Source organism: Odontesthes bonariensis, chromosome 15 (genome assembly GCF_027942865.1).
Source record: "Odontesthes bonariensis isolate fOdoBon6 chromosome 15, fOdoBon6.hap1, whole genome shotgun sequence".
Taxonomy (NCBI): domain Eukaryota; kingdom Metazoa; phylum Chordata; class Actinopteri; order Atheriniformes; family Atherinopsidae; genus Odontesthes; species Odontesthes bonariensis.
In genome coordinates this window covers 32,529,208-32,553,752 of record NC_134520.1, presented here as the reverse complement: position 1 = coordinate 32,553,752, position 24,545 = coordinate 32,529,208, and the positions used below count along the sequence as shown (strand labels likewise).

General features: G+C 40.4%; 1 protein-coding gene across 1 annotated transcript in view; it reads right to left on the bottom strand.

The window, feature by feature from the left end:
• Nucleotides 1-24,545, bottom strand: part of LOC142399996 (tensin-3-like) — a 63,723-nt gene that overhangs the window by 24,884 nt on the left and 14,294 nt on the right. The window contains exons 12-15 of the mRNA XM_075484555.1: nt 18,935-19,852; nt 12,979-13,097; nt 11,178-11,286; nt 11,023-11,091 (exon numbers count right to left, since the gene is read on the bottom strand). Coding sequence (XP_075340670.1) covers nt 11,023-11,091; nt 11,178-11,286; nt 12,979-13,097; nt 18,935-19,852 — 1,215 coding nt within the window. The remainder of the gene's footprint in view (nt 1-11,022; nt 11,092-11,177; nt 11,287-12,978; nt 13,098-18,934; nt 19,853-24,545) is intronic.

Sequence of the window (24,545 nt, the reverse complement as noted above, 5' to 3'; positions counted from 1 at the left end):
CCGCTACATTAGGCTACAATGAGCTGGTTACTTTTCTTCTTACCTCTTTGGTATTCTACGCCTCATTATTTTTATCCCCCCGCGTACGCCTCATTTTAATGTTTTATTCTGACAGAGAGAGAGACTTCCGCCAAAGGCTCTACCACCTGACTGTGTTCCACCAATCAGACGCAGCCGTGCAGTCTGGTCACGTGACCGTACTCAATCTCAGCGGCGGGACGGGTTAGCTTTAGCATTAGCAGTCGTAGCAAACAAACAAAGAAACAGATGAAAAATGTCAGAACCAACGGTGGGAAATGAAGACGCAGACGAGGCCTCATACTGAAAGCATGTTTACCTTACAAAGAGTGAGAAACAGCAGCTACATTATGTGTCTTCTGTGTCAACCAAAACAAACGCACATTTCAGCAGAAACTCAACATCTAACTTGAGGAAACATGTAGCGGTAAGTTTCCTAAACTCGTTTTTCCCCCCCATGGATAGGTGAATGTTTGTTTTTTAGGTTACATTTGGGTTACATATGTTTTAAAAATTTCCTAAGTCTCTTTTATTTTTTATTGAAGTACTTGAATTTACCTGGATTATTTTAATTTAAGCTATTTTGTAATTAATTAATTAATTTTATCAATTGGATGAACTGTAATTTGCCTAAAGATGATTATTTAGTATTTTTGTCTGTCTGATTGAATGCTTGTGTTAACAAATAAATCAGACGTTACTAAACAGTTACTCTTACTCTTACTCAAGTAATTATTTGGATGACTACTTTTTACTTTTACTTGAGTCATATTATTCTGAAGTAACAGTACTTTTACTCGAGTACAATTTTTGGCTACTCTACCCACATCTGCTTCTAAGCAACAATGAACAGTTGAATTCAAGCAGCTGTGGTCAGAGCCGGCTGGATCACTTCGAGCTTTGTCGGCAGGATTGAGAACGAGAACATCAACATTATTTTAGACTCGATGCAGCAGACATAGCTGCACAGACAGCTCTAAAATCAACATTCTCGGTCACATTCACAGATTCTAGCTATTCACTCGCTAACAATACCGCAGCTTCCTCTGCAACTGACAATGGCACAGGTGGTAAAATGCATCCCCTTAATATCCCCTCCAAAAGGGTTGGACAGGATGTTATACCACAAACACCGAGGCAGGGAAAATGATGCTTATTTGTAGAACGATGCATCCTCAGAGCTGCTGTTGATCTCCATCTATTCCACAGCACAGCAACAGCAGGGAGGTGAGGCACCAGATCCTCTTATCTCCAGTGAATTCCTTCCACACAACCTAAACTGGTTCCTTTACAAAGTGGAGGAGCAGCCAGTCTGCTGTCAGCAGAGGTAATTAACTTCAGCCGCTTGTTTTCATAGTCTCCTTCACATTTTACAGCCAAAGGTGAGGCCGACCTCCTCCCTGCAGGGGCTCCGTCCTCCTCTGCAGATCTTCCTCACTTCCTGCTGTTCCACACACTTTGTCATCGTTAAATCATCAGTAAAAAGTTCTGCTGAATCTCAAATGTTCTGCGCTGGGGACAACACAGACAACGATTGGCTCTGAAGAACAAAATCCAAAAAAAGGTACAAAAAACATTTTTAAACAAGTACATGGAAGAGGAAGTATGTTAACGGAGGACGATGAGGGATAAATATATGAATAGAATAGGGTTAATTGTTATATTGTAATTTAATTAGTATATGGTATATATGTATATATTTATTTATGGGGATAGTTATATATATATATATATATATATATATAGTCATATTTACATTTATATTTACAAGGATATGTGTGTAGTATATATTTTTGTGATTATATATATATTTAGATATTTAGGAAGTGTATATATGGCATATATTTATATAGGTGTATTGTAGTTAGGATATTTACAAACTGAAGAGTAGTTAAAAAAGGGGTGGGAAACTAAAAAAGTATTGTACTTTTTCGAACAACGTTTTTATTATGTTATTTTATTTTATTTATGTTATTTATTTATTTATTTATTTATGTTATTTTATTTTGTTATGTATTAGCACTTTATGTGAATTTTTTTTAATTTCTCTTTTTTTTTCCTTTTGTAAGTACAAATAGTTACATACATTTTCTTTTTTATACAAGTTCGAAAGTAAAAATCTATCAGTTTTGGTGTCTCCACTCTGCTTGCTATGCCGTCAACGTTTTCCATCTTGTGGTTTGAATTTCTGCGTATTCGCCCTTTATTTTCTCTCAGGAGATCTCTCCCACAGCTAACGTTCTTTCAACCTGTTTACAAAGTTTTTCTGTTTTTTTTTTTTTTAAATCACTGATGAATCTACCAGAGATTCTTGAAAATTTTGGTCTGTAATATGCATGCAAATAAATATAGTTTAACGCTTTAGCTGCTAACTGGCTCTTGTTTTGGCTTTTGGCCCTTTTTATAAAGCCTCTACAGCAACAAGAGCCCCCACACAAACAAGAAAGACTTTTCAAACAAAATCCCGGTCAGCAGAGCCGGAAAAAGTAGAAAACAAGCCTCCTTTGGTTAACCACCACTACATCAGTCCTCCATGACTGCATGATGTAGGCCAAAAAAAAACCCTTTTACTGGATGAGATCATGAACACAGCAGTGGAACAAACCACCTCACCACTGCACCAAGTGTGAGATGTCAGACAGACTCGGATCTGCAACACAAAGCGGGTTTCTTTCCCTTTTTTTTCGTGCACAAAGGGAGACTTTTAAGGAGGTTTTTAAGGAGGGGGAGTTTGGAAAAGAGAGAAATCCAGAAACTGGTCTGGAAATACCGGAGGCCTGAGTTTCTCCTAGTGGAGAGATAACACAGAAGAAACAGCAGATAGAAGGGAGAGTTTTTACAGATGGGTTCACTGTGTTTACACACCAGGAAAATCCCTCATTCACAAAGTCGTGCCGTCTTTCTGCCGCATGTCGGTGTGCGTGTACGTACCGAGAGAAGCGGTCATGGTGACTCTCAGAGGTTATCCCGTAACTTGTCGGCTCTTTCCTGTTTTCTCCAGCCTCCAGGGTCTCTCACCTTCCTGCTCTAAGATCTGGAACTCTTTCTGCTGCCTCCCAGCGTGAATGAAACCCTCCCCGTTACCAGGACCCTCCTCCTCGCTCCCTCTTTCACTTCTATCTGATGAAAGCAATCTGAACTCCACTCACTGGAGGATTCTCTCTCTGTTTTTCTTTTTTTTTTTGTCTTTTCAGGAGCCGGATAGTTTCGCTGCCATGCCCAATTCCTTTTCGCGCCCCAGATGGGAAAATAAGCTCCCCGTTTGTTCTTGGCTTGTTGTGACACCGCTCGACTTCTGGGTTTGTATGGAGGGAGGGAGGCAGGGAGGGAGGGAGGTGTTTGGAATTTACCCCCCCCTTCCTCCTCCTCCTTCTTACTGACCACTGAGTATTGTTGCTGCTGGGACACTGGGAGCACTTTCCCCCAATCAGAGTGGATTCCAGCGGGGTCAGAGGTGACATGTGGCCTTTTATGGACTGGGCAGAGCGATGGGAGCTGGTGGGGGGGGGGCTGAAGAGCTTCTCTGTCAGGGCCTGTGCGTCCACTCCCACCATCTGTCCATCACAGACTCAGGGACAAAGGCATGCAGACACACTGACACTGTCTCCTGCCATGTGCGCAGCCTCAGCGTGTCATAAATAACGCCGTAAAGCTCCTGATGAATTGAATTATGATGAGTTTGCTTTGGCTTCGGTGGAAGCGTGTGCCTGGTTTTAACCTCTGTGTTCACAGGAAATGAGCCGACATCAGTCCATCTGTGCTGCTCGTTTATCCGTCTCAGAAATATGGGACGGTTTTTGTTTAAGGCCGTCTGTGCAGGTGGGAGTCCACGTGAAGGATTACTTTAAAGTTTTGGGAGATGCATTTATTCCTCCTTATGCTGAGAGCTTTGAGAGTAAACTTTAAAAAGTTTGTTTTGATCATACTGATTTAAGATGAATTTACTAAACGCAGGAGAAGGGTTGACAGTGGATCTTTTTGATCTTACGGATGCGGGACTTGTTCCATCCTGGAGCATCATGCTCGATCACTTTGGGTTCTGCCAGAGGTTAAAAGGGAGTCGTTCCTTTCCACAGTCGCCTCAGGCCCGCTCAGGACGGGAGATTGAACTGAAGGCAAGTTTCAGTGCAATCTGTTGGTTTCCTTAGCTAGGAAATAGTTTTTAATGGGCTCTATTTGAATGAATTTACAATTAATTGAATTCCAATTGGCTTGAATTGGACTTTATTATTTAAGTGCCTTGAGATGACATTTTGTTGTATTTGGCACTATATAAATAAAATTGAATTGAATTGAATTGAATAGTTCGGGAGATTTGTGTTCAACACAGATTTGTGCTCCTTAATCTTACCCGTCCACACGACCAAATGTGTAATATATATCTATATATCCTATATATATATATATAGATATATATCCTATATATCTATATATATATAGATATATAAGATTGCTACCTTTCATGTCGGTGACCTGGGTTCAAATACCCTGCATGAAAGGTACTACCTCCAGGAGGGGATCCTTAGGCAAGACCCCCTTACCGTACACTGAAACGAATTGCTGTATATTTACGGTGGATTTACAACAGTATCCCACTGTATTTTATAATAATCGTAAAATACTGTTAAATATTCATCCCTCACATGTAAATTAACAGTTAAATCAGTCATTTAACAATACCAGTAGATAACTGTAATTTAAAAGCATTAAACAGTATTTGTAGTTCTCCTACTGCCATATAGAATAGAATAGAATAGAAAAATACTTTATTTATCCCCCAATGGGGGAAATTCAAATTCGTCAAGTAACTCAACATTTTTTAAATATTTATAATGATTGAATTAACAATAAAACAACAATAATACTACTACTACTAACTAAATAATAATAATAAATGACTAAATGGCAAAATAAACAAACAAAAAAATAAAAAAATAAATAAAAATCAATTAAACAAATAAATATACGTTATTATACTGTTAAATAAATTACGGTAGATGCTCTGTAAAATGACTAAAGCACAGTTATCCTACGTCGTATACTGTAATCCAAAAAACGGTAATATACTGTTAAAATAAATAACAGTAGCTGCACTGTAAAATTATTTTACAGGGACATTCTTTACAGTGTACTCGCCTACCAGTGTAAGTCGCTTTGGATAAAAGCATCTGCCAAATGCATAAAAATATAAAAAATATATATACATATATATAATAAAGGCTTCTTTACACACTTCTCTGCACAGACAACACTTGCATTTTGCTACAAGACGACACAGACCTTCAATATCTCACTACATGTTTATGTAGAGTTTTGCCCATGTTAATTTGGCCACAAACTCTTTTAGGACAGAAGGAATGGGTGGTTGGAGGCGTTAGTCCACATAACTCCCATAATGGACAGCTGAGCTGAGTCTGAGATCAATGCCTGAGATCACTTACAAATGATTTGGGGTTAGAAGTTAAAATCACATGTTTAGAATTCATATAAAAACCCAGTTACATTCACAATAGAACATGGAAATTACATCAAATACTGAGAGTGAGACATTTTACTATAGCATTAAAACTATTAGCTGATCTTGAGTTTGATGTTGGGACAGGCTGGAAAAGAAAGTGGAACAAAAAACCTGAGCAAAGAGCACCTTGGAGAGGTTAATCAGTCTGCAAAAATGTGTTTTCTTCGAATGCTCCCTTCAAATATAGCTTAAGATTCAGAGAATCTGGAGACATCTCTGTGAAATCCCCGTGTTCTTCAGGCCCCCGGGCCCTTTATAGAAAGAATGTACACTGTGTCCTCCAGACTGAAGAGGAACGGGGCCGACTGTCTCAGTTCAAAAGCCTCTGATGGTACCAACTGAAAACATGTGGAGCTGCCAGGACTGTTGAGCAGCTAGCATCCTGCATCAGACAAGAATGGGACGACATTCCTCCCCAAAGGTCCAACGACCGGCCAACTGTTCTGTTGCTACACAGCACGAACACATCGAACACATTTTACTGTTCGTGGTCGTGTCACATAGATGCTGCATTAAGAAAAACACCAGTCTGGGATACTAACATGGATTGCAGCACTGCTGCATTTAGGCAATTTGGAGAAACACAATTACACGCTTTAAGGCTTATTAAGTCCAACAGATCTCAAAAGAGACATAATCTGCGGAATATGTCTCCTTTAAAGCTCCTTAAAGTCTGTGTTGTTGTTTTCATACTAGGGCTGGGCACGATTAAAAATTTTTATCTAATTAATTACATGATTTCCCTGATTAATCACGATTAATCGCATTTGTACGCAAAATCCAAAAATGAATTCAAAAGTAGTGTATAGCTGTTAGCATTTAGCTTTATTTTAAATGTGCTGCCATATGAATGAAAGTGCCATAACATTTGTTGTGCAAACACACTTTTAACATCAGCATCTTTCTGTAGTTTTTATGTAGAAGCCTCGCTCCACTGTCTGTTTCCTTGAATGACTTGCTGCTATCAGTTGTGTGTTTTGCCTTTAAGTGATATTTTAGACTGGAACTACTACGCTGAGAAGACAATTCAACTTGGCAGTGTTTACAGATGACTTTGGTTCTGTCGACCCCGCCGTCTGGAAGAACTTTAAAATGAAAATGGCCGAGTAAAAGTTCCGTACCCTTCTCCAGGTTTGGTGGATCCGCCAATTACTTTCTTTTCCTGTTCCACAGCAGACAGCAACAGACTTTTACAAAATAAAAGCCTGTGAGCAACAGACTTTTACAATAATAAAAGCCTGTGAGCAACAGAGTTTTACAATAACAAAAGCCTGTGGGCAACAGACTTTTACAAAATAAAAGCCTGTGACCAACAGACTTTTACAATAATAAAATAAATAATCAAACAGCAGCTGGTCCCGGTTCAAGTCCCGCATCGGACGGCCCTGTGCTGCGTGTCGTTCCCCCTCTCTCGGCCTCCTGCTTCCTGTCTCTCTTAACTGTCCTATCCATTAAAGGCACAATTTTACTTTTTTTTTTAATTAATTCATTTTTTTTTATTAAAAAATAAAACATGCGTTAAATAAGTAATGCGTTAACACGATGATAACGAGTTAACTCGCCCAGCCCTATTTTATACGCAAACACACTTGCAGGAGCCTGTCTGCTGTTTGATCATAGATCAAACAGTAATATTCCCACATCACTGCACAGCTCACAGGTGTGACATTAATTCAGAATAAAGAAGCATTTTGTTTTGTGTAAACGTTCAGATTTCTTCGAGCGACTGAATTCAAAACAATTTCTCAATGTTAGATACAACCCGTGTGTTCTTGTCTCGTGTTAAATTGTCAGAGGAAAAGGAGCTTTCAGCCTTTAAGATGACATTTGGATCTTTTTTTATACATGCTGACTGAAACAGCTGCAGACAGAAAAGCATCTCAGTGTGGGTCACTCCCTCTCTGCTGCCTCTGTTTCATTGTGGACAACAAGCATCTGAAGGAGACTGTGTTTCTCTCTCTCAGACAACCCCCTGACCTCTGACCTCTGAGGTTAGGACAGTCAAGTGTTTGTCTGAGCAAACCTTCTGCCTTTGCTAAACGTAAGCCGGTATCCTCATCTATATTCCTTCTAATGAGCCCTGCTTCTGCTGGCTGAGAGCTTCTGCTTATCACTGTTTATTTTGATTCAGCCAGAAGCACACAAAGGAAATGTTATATAAGAACATTTGAGACGGCGGCAGGGTTCATCTTTGGGCTTAATGTAGCTGAACAAGCTGAAGTTAGTTTGGGGTCATGGGGCCAAGCGACGTGGAGGACTTCAAACTTAAACCTTTTAACGGAAATACTGCTGACTCGGATGATTTGCATATATCATAAAGCTGCATCTCATTAGTGTTGTAGCATTAACCAGGTTACTGGTTCCTTTCAACACAGCTGTTGGGATTTGGCGCCCTTATAGGCTTTGTTGTTTTGTTCTTCAATAAGCTATTACAGTAATTTTGAACACCTAGATGTGATATTAGTTCATGTTTTTCATAAACCAACAATAAACACTTAATCTTCTTTATAACTGGATCATTTTTTTATACACGATTAGTCCAGTTTAGCTGCTATTGGGCTGAAGAAGCGGGGTACAGCCTGGACGGGTGGGCAGCCCGTGACACGGCCAACACAGAAACAAACCAGACAAATAGCCGTGCACGCTCACGCTCGCTCGTGCACACTGTAATGCTTTAATTGTGTGAAGCTCATAGAAATACCAGCAAGCCCAGTATGATCGGCCTGGTGATAACACATTCAGAACTGAAGCTTTCTTTGGCTTTCTGTTGTTATTTTTGAGCTCCTATAGTCCACAGCACACATGTGCACGTGGCCTCGGGTCAAGTTACGCCAACAATGACTGTGCAAATAAAATTAAAATCATTTAAGTGGAGGATCTCATTGTTCTGAGCAGACGTGGCAATTTGTTTCCCAGACACTCGTCTGCTTTTAACGTGGGAAACAGGAAACCGTTGTCTGACCCACAAAATGGCGGCAAGCAAAGATATTTGGTGTCCAGCAGGGAGAAAGAATCAGGTGTGTTTCTGCACTCGAGTTCTAACCACTGTTTCATCAGCCCTCTCTCCATCCTGTCGCCTTTCTGTCCTGATGATTGTGTTCACAATAAACAAGCAGACGTGCCTTTAAAAAGAACAAACTAATCTGTCTACAACAGAAAAATGACACCGTAAATACAGCTGGTTCATCTGAAATCAAACCAGACTTCATATGAAGTTTAAACATCTTAAAACCTCTAAAATAACCAATGTGGGCTGCCCCATTAAGGCATTACACGTTTAAATATACCTTTTTTCTCAACATGCTTATAATCTCACTTTTTGGTAACTTATTTCACTATTTTAATGAAATAATATTCTGCTTTTGGGGGTTTTCCTGTACTTTCAAGGTGTTGCACAGCTTTTGGTGCACGTAAAAGATCTGCAAAGCAACAAGGCTCGTGTCCTGAAACACCTCGTTTGTTTGGGATCCGGTCGAATAGTCTATTTTATTTAGAAACCTTCCTAATTGAGCGAAATGACCCAAAGCTATCTGAGTAGCAGCCCAGACAAGAGCTGTTTGAATTCTTTAAATACTAAGGAAAGGAGCTCCAATGCTTCCTTAATTATCTCCTTTAGCAGAGCTCGGCTGTCTTTTCCTTTGTCCTTGAGAATTTTTCCTCCCATCTTTCCTTAACTCGTTGATGTTTTCCATGAGGTCAAGGATAGAAGCTCAGGAAAAGATGACCCCTGGCCCTGCTTCCTTCGCTTAATGACATCAAATGTTGCCCAAATCTGATTTTGTTTTGCTCATATGTGACTCATAACAGATTTTTTCATGAGAATGTGAACAGCTCAAGTCGCATAGAATCCAATTTCTTTCATTTCGATTTGGTGCCACTTCAGTATGTGGTCTAGCCTGGCTGACGCATCCACATCTCGATGAGATGGTGGTCTGGGAACTAGGTGTGCATTTTCTCGTATTTGAGGCGTGGTTTACGAATGCCTAGAGCCGTTTATTGGGCGCTACGAATGTCTATCAAATGGCGTCTGGTTCTCCCCATGCTGCTTTGCACGCGACATAGCCAATTGTATCACTTATACCAGATGACGTATGTAGAGCGGCAGAAATTCGACGAGGAAGAAGAAGACGCTTTACCATAGACATACATAATTATTATTATTATTATCTCTATGCGCTTTACTGTGTATGAGAAGACGATGGCGATTTTTAAAAGTAAACTTGTGTTCTAAGCTACTTAAAACACTTTCTAAGGCTGCATCGAACGGTAACGTTGTGTCCGCTGTCATGTTGGATTAACACTCTACAAGCTTCGGTGTCGCGCATAGACGTCGTCATCGTCTTGCTGCCCCCCCCTTTTTTGTGCCATCTTACAGAGTGTTTTAACCCTGTTCATATAGGCCGGTAACTAACAGCTTGCTTCTGCTGGCATCACAATGTTGATTAAAAGAAGCTGCAGCAAAAGTGCTCCGATGTGTACACTGGAAAAAATGCCCCTCCAAAAATAAGTAAGAAAAACAACAAATACAAGACGTTTTTGCTTGAAATAAGCAAAAAATCTGCCAATGGAACTAGTGAAAATTGGCTTGTCAAGATTTCTTGAAATAAAATGTGATATTTGGGACTTTTGAGATGAAAGTGATCTAGAAAATAGCTTAAAAACCTCTTCAAATGTAAAAAAAAAAAAGCTTGTTCCATATGAAATCCGACTCAAAACAACTTTTTCATTTAACAAGATATTCCAGATGTATTGTCTTCAAACAAGTCCCTATATCTGGCTGAAATAGTGCTTGTTAGGCAGTTTGTGTCTTATATTAAGTGGAATGAGATATTTTGACTAGAAATGAGACAAATATACTTGGTAAGACTTTGATTTTTTCCAGTGTAACAGCATAGTTTTCTTTGGCTCAAAGTTAATGCAAGGCAGTTACTTACAGATACAGTTGTTTTGAGTTGATTCTTAATACTAAAGTAAATTCCTGCTGCAGCTGTGTGGTGCATATCTCCACAGGCAGGATGTCCCAACAAAAGACCCTCCTCTCCAGCCCTGTCCCCTCCCAGAACAGGACGTGAGTGGACATCCTGCCAGCAGTGGTCTCTTCCTCTGTTACCATCAACTATTATTAGCAGACATCCAGCATCAGCTGTCCTGCACGGCCCTCACAGGATGTCCAAGTCCATTTCTTAAACTAATTTAATGTCAAACCTAAAATAACAAAAGCGCACATGAAAGAGAAACAAGCCGTCTGTCTGCCTCTGACCAAATCTAAAAGACACAAAAGCCAAAGTCATGCCTACACATCCAGCCAGCAACAAAGCGGAGTCCAGGTGTGTGTGTTTACAGTACATCATGCCAGGAGGACATTCCAGCCGACCCCTGAACCTTGTCCAGCAGAAATCAGGAGCTCAAGTGTTTTGGGTTTTGTGTTTTTGCCAGTCACGCTCACTCAAATATACGTGCTAACACACACTGTTGGGAAAGTGTACCTTGTGTCCAGCTGTGTTGGTCCCACTGCCTGTCAGTCCTGAGATGGGAAAACTCTGAGAAATGTTTCACTGGGAAAAGGAGGAAGACGCCGATAAGATTTCCAAATGCAGAAACTCCCACAGCCACTGGTGTTTATTTTGACATTATCTCTTACCATAGGGCGTTGGGGGCGACACTGGGAAGGACGGGGTCGGAGGGACGATGGCAGAGGTGTCCATTTGGCCGCGATAGTCCACACTGTTGGCTTTGTAGAGACGCCCATGCTTTAAAAAAAACAGGGAAAGAGGTAGAAAAGTCTTAAGAGGTGACAAGCCCCCTCACACACACAGCAGCAGACATTAGTCTTGTGATCTGTCAGCCTGTGTTTGGGTGTAAACAGTTGGGCCATTATGCGACGCAGCCGAAAGACCGGGAGCAAGAACAGATAGGGCAAGACTTTAAAGAAAAAAAAAAAAACAGAAAAGGGAAGCAGAGATAAAAGTGCAGATACAGTTACGCAATCACAATCTCAGAAATCTTTCACTGTAACAAACTTGCTTTCATTTTTTTTCAAAGTAACAGAGCAACAGGCGGTTATCACTCTCTGCTGGAGTTATCCAACGTATCTGTGACATTTTATCCACCAAAAGCTGTCTGAATTTATTCAAATCTACATGTCGTAACAGCTGAGACCGTCTCAGATGCACTGAAATAAGAAAATCTACATTATTCATAATCCACTCCAAACTTACCCACAAAATAACGCAGACTTTTGACCCCAGCATTGTTGGTTGAAGTATACACATAATTCTAACTGCAATTAAAACAAGAGAAACAGCCTCAACAACTGTGATACTATTTTATCCGTTTATGACTACCGTTTTTGTCTCTTGTAACAATTCTGTGGCAATCATTTCAGACTTCCTACTTTTTGAGATCAACAGTGGGGTCCAGGCCCCTTTTTTGGGAACCATGACCATAGATTGTTTCCTGATAAATAAAGCCCTTATTCCCTCACAGTAGCTTCACTTGTGTAACAGATACAGCTGGAGGCATCAGCATGATGGTTCAAAAAACTAAGATTGAATCTAACGTGAAAGGTTATTAGCTTAGCTGTATCACCATTAGCATTAGCTTATTAGCACGATTAGCATTATCTCAAAGACTTTTTAACTAGGAGACCGAGACCCAACTATTAGTAAGCTCCGATTATAAGATGTGGCCGCCCAAAGCGCACACATTTCTATACATAACCATATATTTTTGTGGCTAAACTTGACCAAATGGTGGCTTACAGCTAAAGTCACAATAAAGCTACATTTGTAAAACACTGTAGAACTGTAACCGTCACCTCCCTCCTAAAACCAACAGATTTCACAATGAATCAGTGTGTCCATCATGACAAAGACAGTAACTTACTTTCTACTAACAGTTGTTTACATTTTGATCCATCGATCTGGATGGAAACAATTTACAATACGCAGGCTTGTGAATGAAAACCATTTAAATCAGTCTTGATTCAGATCTGATGTCGGCTTCGGATGATGAAGGATCCGTCTGACGTGTCTTTAAACTAAACCTTTAAGGGGTTTTTGCAGAAACACATAATAAAATAAATTTAGATGATCATAAGTCATGATAAGGAACGTGTCTGCAGTATCATACAGTTGTAATGTGGTGCATATCATGTAAAAATCATGTTGATTTTTTACCTTTTCTGGTGTTCTTTTTTCTATTTAATCAATCAATCATCTTTCTAAAGTTTTTAATAAAAAGTGCTTGGGGTTTTGTCAGTCCTTCAGGTGAGTATTTTTGGACAAGAGCTCTTTATTAGTTGATTTTGACAGAGCTGACCAGTGTCTGATGTTGGATTGCTAGTAGGTTTTGCTCATGATATCGTGTGATGGTTAGTTTCCAGTCCAATAATTACATTGTGTGAGATGCCAGGTGAGGTGAAACATGGAATGTGTGTTTACCTGAGAGGGACTGTGGGCTGGGGAGCCTCTGAAGCTCTGAGGTCCACCACCTCTCCATCCTGGACTTTGGGGACCAGCGTAGTCCGTGACATCGCTGATCTGCGTCTGCTGTTTCCACCCTGATGGAGCAGGATGATGGAGAGGGATGAGGGTGTGAGACAGAGCCAGACAGTCAGACAGATTATAATCCAACAAGCAAGCATCTTATGAATCAAACTCAGTCATGTGTTCTGCTGTTAAATGTAATGCCAACACACTGTTATGTCTAGTCTTGCAGAAAGTCATAACATAAAACAGTATTGACAACTTTTTGTGACCAGATGCCAACTTGGCAATAAAAGGTGATGACAGTGATTAGTGTTTGGCGTGCTTGTCTCTAACAAAAGCTTTTTATCAGTATGTTTATCAGGAGAGCGGAGCTGTTATCATCCAGGCAAAGCTTTTGTGACTAAGCAAGACTTCTCTGCAAACAGATGGTGGAACATCACCGTATCTAGTCAGGAAAAACATCTGCTGGAACAATCAGTCGTTCTCTTTTTAGATTCGAGCACATCATGGTCCCCTGAGCTGCACTTCATCCAACCTCAGAAATACTCAAAAAGCTCTGCTCAGGAAGGCAAATATCTCCTGCATGGAACTAAGAAGAAAGTGCTTTTTGTTGGCTGTAATTTGTTTTTGTGAAATATTCTTAAAATCAGTAACATATAACAGTGTTACAGGTTTCTTTTAGCATGATGCATTAGCTTGATCCGTGTCAACCAATAGGCTAACATACAGTCTACAGAAGGGCACAGATGAGGCTATTTTTCAGCTTGAAAATGTCCTGCTCTGCACACACTGGAAAAAATCAAAGTCTTACCAAGTATATTTGTCTCATTTCTAGTCAAAATATCTCATTACACTTGATATAAGACACAACTGCCTAACAAGTACCATTTCAGCCAGATATAGGGACTTGTTTTAATACAATACATCTGGAATATCTTGTTAAATGAAAAAGTCTTGAAAACAAATTGTTTTGAGTCACATATCATATGAAACAAGCTTTTTTTTTTTACATTTGAAGAGGTTTTTAAGCTAATTTCACTTTTATCTCAAAAGTCCTAAATATCACATCTTATTTCAAGAAATCTTGACAAGCCGATTTTCACTAGTTTTTCCAGTGCACGTCCAGTTTATAGAAAAAAAGAAAACCTTGAAGGAATCCGAATCCAAAGAGAGTCAAAAGTAAAAAGTGGCTTTTATCTAATTCCTACACTGCTAAAAGCGCTTCTAAGTCAGTTTTAAATCACCTTCTGTGAGCAATGTTGGCTTGAATTTTCATTTTCTTTTTCATTTTTAACATCTTATGTCAGAAGGGACAAATCAAGTTACAGTTGAGCATTAAGTAGAAGACTCTTGTACTACAAATGGAGGAAATAACCAGCGTCAGCAGTTTTAGCATGCCATTTTTAAACGTTAAAGTCTGGGGATTCAGGCTTGGAGATGTTTGACACCAGTGAATGTCTATTTACATTCATACAGAAAAATATAGATGCTTTATTCTGCTTTTAACTCGAGGAGATGGCAACTGTAGTCAGTATACCGCTACTTCACAGACTCTGGAAACACGTCAAAATGCAGCAACCAGAATGTGTGGTCACTGAGATTTACTGTACATGAGATCAGACTCACAACACGTATAAAGAGCAATGAGTAACAGTGAGAGCTCAGCTTTCACTGTGAGCATCTATCATCTCCAAATCACATGAAAGCAAAGCTGCGGAGAACCAAGTGAAACTAATCCAGTTACGTTCCCATAACTGGGCCTGCTGGGGGAGCTTCCACGGAGGTTTGTGCAGTGTCAAGTGTCACATCGTGCCCACTGTATTTGTTAGAGGGCTTTTCTCTTTTGAAGAAGATGATGAGAGGGCGAAGAAGGGCAAAGTGTTGTGTCAAAACTTCAAAAACATTCCTGGTCGCTTGCGAGTTCCTGCCTCAAAACATCCCCTTTGAAAACACGTGCACGCACAGTAACGAAGCGAGTCAGAAGTGTTACTTACTGCTTAAAAGGTACCCTGGGGAAAGATCAGCCTCCAACCTCCTGACACACTCGCCCTACATATGTACAAACACTCAAGCTCAATTTCCTGCACACAAATTCCTCATTTCAAGGAGAACTCGGCATCTCTCTGACCCGACAGTTAACCAAACTTGAGGGTGAGAGGTTAGATGTCAGTACCACAGTGACAACGCACAACCGCCGCAGAAACACAAACAGACAGGACTCAGGCCGCTCAGAGGTTAGCTTTGATGGAGCACCTGCTCCTGACATCACTCAGACACCTATGACCCGCACTCCACAAACAGAAACTAAATCAGCGATGGAGGTCACGGCAGAAATGTGCTGCTTCCTCCAGGCACCGTCCCAGTGGATACGATGGGGGATAAATCTGTCACACATGCCAGCGGGTTCGAGAGAAACAACAAAGAAGATGCAGCGCAGACACACACGAGTCCATAAAACAGGCATCATTAGTTTTAAACAAGGGTCAGATTTGTTTTTACCGTCTCAAGTTCAAGGGTAACACTCAGTGGGGTCACATGGCACAGAAAGGATCGGATAATTGGCTAAATTACAATAAGAATGAGCTGAGCTAGGGTAATTCTCCTTGGATATATGGCGGAGAATGAATCAGATTATATTATATTATAATACTATATTATTATATTTTAGCCAATTATCTGATCCTTTCATGCCATGTAACCCCACTCATTGAGATGTGGTCAAAAACCTCTTGTCTTCTGATTTGAGGGAACTGCTCTACAGTTGCTTATTGCTTACTGTTTATTCCTTTTGTGGCAGTAAACAGTAAATGGTGACGTAAAAATATCCTGCCTCATCAACATGTAACACTTAGCACATCAGGAGGTTGGACACGGGAGAAGGAAGATACTCTCCCAACTCCAAGCATGAAACTTGTGTTAGAGTCCAACTTTGAGGCCACTGTTTTCCACTTCCATTTCATTTTGACTTCCAGTCTTTCATCTCACCTCCTTTGCTCTACTACAACTTAGTCATACTCTAAAAGTACTTAGTTAAGGTTGTGAAAGAATCCACGTCACCCCATTCTGTGGGCTCCCGGCCAACCATCTGTATAACCATCAGTGCGGGACACGTTTTGGCCTCGGATCAATGGATTCTCATTCCCAACTCATCACGTACTGTCGCTTATTTAAGAGCTCCTTGAGTTAATTTTGGGAAGGCAACACATCTCATGACTGTTGCGTTACCAGCTGGGACACCCCGCACATCTAAAAATGATACTTTGGGGGTCCCCTCTGCATTCAAAAGCAAAGCAGTGGGTGAAAGTGGGAATGGTTTGCACAAACAGACAACCTGGAGCTGGTGAGATGAATTCCTTCGTTTTCCTGGTCGCGGAAGAATCAAGCTACTTTGCAAGGTAAGCCTGTTATGTAATTTCTTATTATTTCTCTCCTATAAAGGTACAAAAGTTGCTGCCCTCTAGCTGAGCTCTCTCTTGAAAAAGACGGTTTTAATTTGAGGGAAGAAAATCTACTCTTAGATTTGGAGAGGATTACAAGTCATTGCAAGTCAAAGTCAAAATTAAAAGCCTTCATTTCAAAGTGAGTAATTAATGTCAAAGTCCAGTTTGAATGGTTTTCCTAACAAAATGAGATGTTTGACAAAGGTTCAGCTAATTCGTGTGTCCATGCACCAACTGTTTTATTTATTTAAATACCAAATGCGTTATAGAGCTTTAAACTTGATCTTCACAGACATAAATAAATCTCAGAGTTCAATCCCAGCCACAACATTAAAACCACCTGTGCAGTGCTGTGCAGGCCGCCCTCATGCTGTTAGGCCTGACCTGTCAGGCATGGATGCAGGACCTTTGGAGGGTGTCCTGTGGTGTCTGGCACCAGAAAGTTGGCAGCATATCGTGTAAACCATGTGGCCTCCGTCGGTTTGATCTTCTTCCAGAGGCCCACTCGGACTGGGCTCTGGGCTTTTGGAGGTTGGGTAATTGTTTTGGGTTCTTTCTCGTGTCTTTCAGCCCACGGTGGGCACACGTTGTCCCTTTGGGGCCCAGTCACCATTTAGTTTTGTTTGTTGTTGTTGTTTTTTTTTGGACCCTAATTCGAACTGTTTTGTTATTGTTGAATCAGAATTTGTGGAGCAGTTCATGAATCAGGGATCTCTAGCTCAATAATCGCTGACTGGATTCTATTGTATTCTTCAAGAAGAAGATATTTTGATTGACTTGTGTAACCTTTCCCTCCAGCTTTGTATATTTCCATCCATAATAAGTCCGGCTGTGGGGTAAACACACCATTGTGTCACGAGCAGAGGTCCTGGTTTTACGCTGCTTACATAACGAAGCTGTACGCTACCTGTTTAATCAAACGCTTCCACCCTTTCAGCAAACACCATTCACATTTATGAACACTCCCTCAGCAGCAAACCAACATCTTCCTCTCTCAGGTGGCGCAGTGTGAGCCTAACTGAGCCCGAAATGGAGTCTGCAAGCTAATTTTCTGCAGGCATGTCGTAGTTTTCCAGAGTAAATGGTCAGTTTATACAAAATGCTGCACATTCAGCAGCAGGGATACAGTAACAGCGTGTGTGTTTGGAAGAGATGGGGACTCAAGTCACTGTGACTTGGACTCAAGTCGACTCGAGTTGCTGTTTTGATGACTTGTGACTTGACTTGACATAAAATAAAAGACTTGAGACTCGACTCGGACTTGGAAGTTAAAGACTCGGCACTTGACTTGACTTGAGGCACGATGACTTGAATGACTTGAGTGTTAAGCATCTAGCATAACTTCCAACTGTGTTCGTCATTTGCAGATCCATTCTGACCAGTAAGTGCTCGTCAAATTAGCTAATATTATCCTGTTAGCCTAGTTGGTAGTTAGCTAACGTTAGCTTGATATGATACGGGGTGGACAGGTTGGACACGTTGGGCAATGATGTTTACTGACAGTTACTTATATCTTTGTGTTTTCACTTTATTAAGATCAGATTTTGTAGGTAAAATAATAAGGTGACTTGACTTGCCCAAGAAAAAATTACTTAAGACTTGAAAGCTAAGACTTGAGACTTACTTGAGACTTGCACATGTATGACTTGGTCCCATCTCTGGTGTTTTGATATTTCTTCCCACATTTACACTTATAATACCACACTCTAAAGCAGAGATACTCATTGGCGGCTCGCACTCGCATAGTAGCTTATAACAATATGGTAACAACACATTTTTTCAAGTAACATACAGCGAATACTGCACAGTATTAGGTATTTTTACTAAATATTAATTAAGGCTTAATGGTGTTTCCTAAAGGGGGCACACTGTTAAACCTGGCAACGCAGCCCGCTTAAACCACCGTCCCACTTGACCGCAGAGCACGCTAGCTCCTTTAGCCAGCGCGAGATGCAGGCACAATGGATCAGTTTTTAATTAAAAAAGGGCAAAAACCAGCACAGAAACCATGCTCATCCTGAATGTCTCACTATGATTACAACAACAAACTACAAATACAACATGAAGAAAGTCAAGGACATGCACGCCAGCTTCCTCTCATCCCAGTATTAAGGTAAATGTGGTCTTAATTGAAAATGTATTGGCTGTGTTGTTTCTTTTTTTGTGGGATGTTTTGTAGAAATGCATATTTGCAAAAGGGGACTTTAGTATGTTGTCGTAAAAGTGGCTCTTCCCTTGATTTTGCTGCCAATGTGGCTCTTGTGGAAAAAATAGTGAGTATCACTGCTCTAATGGATATAACTAGAAAAGTCCACATACTTCCCATCACAAGGCGAATGTTTATACATAAAACCAGCCGTGTGGCAGAGGAGCCGTCAAGCCAACAAACACAAAGCATTGAATTTGGGTGAACTGACCCTTTAAACTGTTCGGGTATGTCTTAGTTCGGGTATTTTGCTTGCCCTTACCTGACTGATTTATGCCTCCTTTGTGGCTGAGGCCGTTGGTGTGCAGGGAGGCGGAGCGGGACAGTGGGGTGCAGCGGGTGGGAACAGGAACAAAAGTGGGGTCCAAATCCAGGATCAGCTGGTTCAGCTGCTCTATGGACTCATCAATATCTGTAGCCAACGAGTCCAGCTCGTCATCTTGAATGGATGAAGTGGTGTTTTGTTTTGCTGCGTCGCCTGTGACGTCGTGTGCATCGTGCTCGTCCACCAGCCCTCTCTGCACCGCTTCCCTGCTGCTGAGGCCTCGGGGCGGTGTGTGAGGGGCAGCCACAGTTTTCCCCCCGCCTGACCTCCCCTTTCCATCCACTGCACGGAAACTGTCAGTGACGGCATCCACCATCTGCTGCTGACGCACCCAGGAGTGAGTGGAGTACTCGCTTTGGGCACGTCTCTGAGATTGCGGCAGGTTTTCAGACGAGAGGGAGCAAACGCTGCTCGAGCTGGGCATGTCTGAAGCAGGACCTGCTCCCACGTCATCCTCATCCTCCAGTATATCAGTCTCCCTCTCACTCAGCGAAGACTCTCCATTGATGATGTGTCCCAGTCCAGGCTCGTCTCCAGCCATCTCCCCCTCCCGTCCACCGGCTGAGGAAAGTTCAGTCATCACCTCCAGAAGAGGCTGAGTTGGCTCAAAGTCCAGCCCAGAGATCAGCTTCCCTGCCTGGGTGCACTTGTCCTGCGTGGTCCCTCTCCTCTGCCTGGCTCCGGTCCGCCCCTGTGAGGCCACAGATAGCCCAGAGTCGCTGCTGGCAGACGGGGCGCGCTCGCTGCAGCTGGGACTGCTGGTGGTCAGAGGGAACGAAGCTCCTTCTTCACTACTCTTCTTCCTCACTCCGGAGCGCAAACTTCCATTTCCAGGATCTAAACCGTGAGGAGGAGCTGCAAGCAGAGGTAATCCGTGTGAGTTTTACGTGTTGACACATAAAAGATATGCAATACACTGGAAAAAATGCCCCTCCAAAAATTAGTAAGAAAAACAACAAATACAAGACGTTTTTGCTTGAAATAAGCAAAAAAATCTGCCGGTGGAACTAGTGAAAATCGGCTTGTCAACATTTATTGAAATAAGATGTGATATTTAGGACTTTTGAGATAAAAGTGATCTTGAAATTAGCTTAAAAACCTCTTCAAATGTCAAAAAAAGCTTGTTTCATATGATATGTGACTCAAAACTATTTATTTTCAAGACTTTTTCATTTAACAAGATATTCCAGAGATATTAAGTGTAATGAGATATTTTGACTAGAAATTAGACAAATATACTTGGCAAGACTTTGATTTGAAGAGGTTTTTAAGCTAATTTCAAGATCACTTTTATCTCAAAAGTCCCAAATATCACATCTTATTCCAAGATATCTCGACAAGCCGATTTTCACTAGTTCCATTGGCAATTTTTTTCCTTATTTCAAGCAAAAACGTCTTGTATTTGTTGTTTTTTTACTTATTTTTGGAGGGGCATTTTTTCCAGTGTGTCCCTGCCAGACGGGACAGCACACCTGCATCCCCGCTGTACATGATTCATTACTCCAGACACACTCCCAGGAGATAACACAGAGCCCCTTTGTGGGGGCTGACGGACGCTTGTGTAAGTCTGTGTGTCACAGGCGTCTACCTGAGGTCTGATAGCGCTGATTGTGTGTTGACACACACACACACACACAGTTTTTCCAACAAGAAGTCTCATCTGTGAGTCTTACAGCCCAAAAACGTGTCACATATGACTGCAAACTGACCAAATAATGAACATTAATGTTAATTCTACTCCTAAAAATGTGTGAATTTACACCCGAAATAAATAAGTACTTTTTTCTATAGAGATTGTTACATTTACACAAGATAAGGCTGCCTCATACAGTGCATACCAGAACTGTATGAGCACAGCCTCTTAAGTCCAGAGAGGCAATAAAACCCCAAATACCAGACATGCATGGTAAGACCTCACAGCTGCTCTAACGGGTCTCTCACACAGAGATGCACAGAGTTTGCAAACTGATACAGAACAGAACTTCACATCAGCTCAACAACAGAGGAAAAAAACAACAGCTTTTACTTTACCAGCAGCCAGGAGGAAACTTTCACTGTCCCCACTGCAGACTAGAAACAGGATGGAAATGCTCTGCTCCGGAGTCAGAGAAAGAGGAAAAGAGAAACAGATGACAAGCAGAAGGGGAAACGGAGGCTGAGAGGGAAAGCAGATTAGGAAGATTCGGGCCAGCTCCTCTTTCTGCTCCCGTTTGGTCGTCCTTTCTGTCTCTGAGGCTGCCGCAAGACCAGCAAAGAAGCAAAGAACATTCTTTCTCTTAAGGTGCTAACAGCCCTCTGGTGTCCCCCCCCTCCTACACTCTCTTTCCCCTCTCTCATGTCACTCCTCCGTCCCCGCACTACGAATCCCCGCCTTCCTCTCTTTTTTTCCCTCCCCCCTGCATCCCGTCCCGGGCAGGTAACAGTAGGGAGAGAGACTTTCTGGAAACTCACAACCTTGAATTGTGATTAACTGTACAAGTTCTGTGATGTGACCCTATTGGAATGTAATTTTGTTTTATTAATTATTATTTATCCACATTAGTATCATTTTGTTGGTTTTATTCTATGTTTATCTGTTTATTTATTTTTATTCTATTTTTTTTTTTTTTTTTTATTATTGCCAGATGTGTAATAAATAAAGTATTTTTCTATTTCTATTCTATTTCTATTTTGTTTGTTTTATTCTATGTTTATCTGTTTATTTGTTTTTATTCTATTTTATTTATTATTATTATTATTATTATTATTATAATTATTATTGCCAGATGGAGATATAATGTTCATGTTTAAATGTCAATGTTTAAATCAATGAAAAATCATAATAAAAATATGTTTAACAAAAAACAGTAGGGAGAGAGACTTTCTGTAAACTCACAACCTTGAATTGTGATTAACTGTACAAGTTCTGTGATGTGACCCTATTGGAATGTAATTTTGTTTTATTAATTATTATTTATCCACATTAGTATCATTTTGTTGGTTTTATTCTATGTTTATCTGTTTATTTATTTTTATTCTATTTTTTTTTTTTTTTTTTATTATTGCCAGATGTGTAATAAATAAAGTATTTTTCTATTTCTATTCTATTTCTATTTTGTTTGTTTTATTCTATGTTTATCTGTTTATTTGTTTTTATTCTATTTTATTTATTATTATTATTATTATTATTATTATAATTATTATTGCCAGATGGAGATATAATGTTCATGTTTAAATGTCAATGTTTAAATCAATGAAAAATCATAATAAAAATATGTTTAACAAAAAACAGTAGGGAGAGAGACTTTCTGTAAACTCACAGCCTTGAATTGTGATTAACTGTACAAGTTCTGCAATTTGTGCACTGCTGTGACCCTTTTGGAATGTAATTTTGTTTTATTAATTATTATTTATCCACATTAGTATTATTTTGTTTGTTTTATTCTATGTTTATTTATTTATTTGTTTTTATTCTATTTTATTTATTTATTATTATTATTATTGCCAGATGGGGATATAATGTTCATGTTTAAATTTAAATCAATGAAAAATCATAATAAAAATATGTTTAAAAAAAAACAGTAGGGAAAGAGTGTGCGCTCATGTGTTTTTATGTCATAGGGGGGGGAGCAGGAGGGGAAGGAAACTGGAGGGTGGATCATTCACCCGACAAGTGTGTGCAGCAGACATAATGCACTTTCAAGAAAAAGGAAGAAAAAAAACCTCACAGCACAGGGACCTTCAGCTGCCCTAATTTGGAGAGGGGAATGTAAACATGGAGGCGGGCTCTGCAGAGAGGGGGGATGGGGACATGGTGGACAAATTGCAACCTGCAACTTGAACCTGAAAGCGGAGGCGCAGTGTGAGACAGAAGGAGACAAGAGAAGGAAAGGAGGATGAGGAGATGGAGTGATGGAAGCAGCAGAGGGCAAAGTGGAACCACCTGTGCTTCAAAACAACATTCTTGTAACCAGAGGTGCTTTCAGCCGGCTGGCACCTTCATTACCCTCACATGCACGTGTGCGCGTGTGCGCGTGTGCGCTTGGCGGCTAAATCCAATGTGTGTTCGCATTCATGTGTGTGTGTATTTGTGTTTACGTGCCACTTTTCCACATGTCTCTAAATCTAAATTACATGGCTGGCAGGGGCAGATTTAGTGGAGGCATAAAACAGCTGGAACCGAAACCTCAGCCGCCGGTTAAAGCGATTGTTTCAGCTGTCTGGAGCGTGTTTTTCTGTTGCTGTTTTTGTGTGATTCGAACTAAATGGAAACTTCTTTGGAAGAAAAAAAAGAGAGAAGAAGAAAGCTACCTACTCATGCAGAAGAAGTCTGGTCTGGCTGCTGTTTGGATCAATTCCCAGGAACACCTTTAAGATGGAACACTTTTGACCAGGTGACTTCCCAGAGCTTCTCAACAGCAGTCAGAAATGCATGAATAGATGTTTGGGGACAAAAAGGTTTCAACTCCTCACACTCGGATTGTGTGAAAGCAAAATACTTTGACTGAAAAAAGGCTGAAAACATGTGAAACTTGGCCCTTATTAAGGCTTTAAAGCTACACTGGAAAAAAATCAAAGTCTTACCAAGTATATTTGTCTCATTTCTAGTCAAAATATCTCATTCCACTTAATATGAGACACAATTGCCTAACAAGCACTATTTCAGCCAGATATAGGGACTTGTTTGAAGACAATACATCTGGAATATCTTGTTAAGTGAAAAAGTCTTGAAAACAAATTGTTTTGAGTCACATATGATATGAAACAAGCTTTTTTTTTACATTTGAAGAGGTTTTTAAGCTAATTTCAAGATCACTTTTAAATCAAAAGTCCTAAATATCACATCTTATTTCAAGAAATCTTGACAAGCCGATTTTCACTAGTTCCATTGGCAGATTTTTTTGCTTATTTCAAGCAAAAAACGTCTTGTGTTTGTTGTTTTTTTACTTATTTTTGGAGGGGCATTTTTTCCAGTGTGGCTGCTGTTTGGATCAATTCCCAGGAACACCTTTGTGACCACGGCTGTAAGATAGGACCTTTTTGACCAGGTAACTTCCCAGAGCTTCTTAACAGCAGTCAGAAATACATGAATAGATGTTTGGGGACAAAAAAGTTTCAACTCCTCACACTGGGATTGTGTGAAAGCTAAAGATTTTGACAGAACAAGGCTGAAAATATGTGAAACTTGGCGCTTAATAAGGCTTTAAAGCTATGTAGTGGTGTTGAGTAAGCGCTAATCCTCTTTAGGTTTAACTCCGAGTGTTTTGACTTCTGTTTGATGGGATGAAAATACTGGCTATATGCAGGAACTTTCACTTTTAAAAAAGATCTTTTGTTTTAAAAGATCAACAAGCAACCACAGTTTTCTCTTCATTTTCCCACAGTGTGAAAGACGGTTAGCATCTTCAGGAAACTTTGCTCTACTTCGTCGACACACTGGAAAAAATGCCCCTCCAAAAATAAGTAAGAAAAACAACAAATACAAGACGTTTTTTGCTTGAAATAAGCAAAAACATCTGCCAATGGAACTAGTGAAAATCGGCTTGTCAACATTTCTTGAAATAAAATG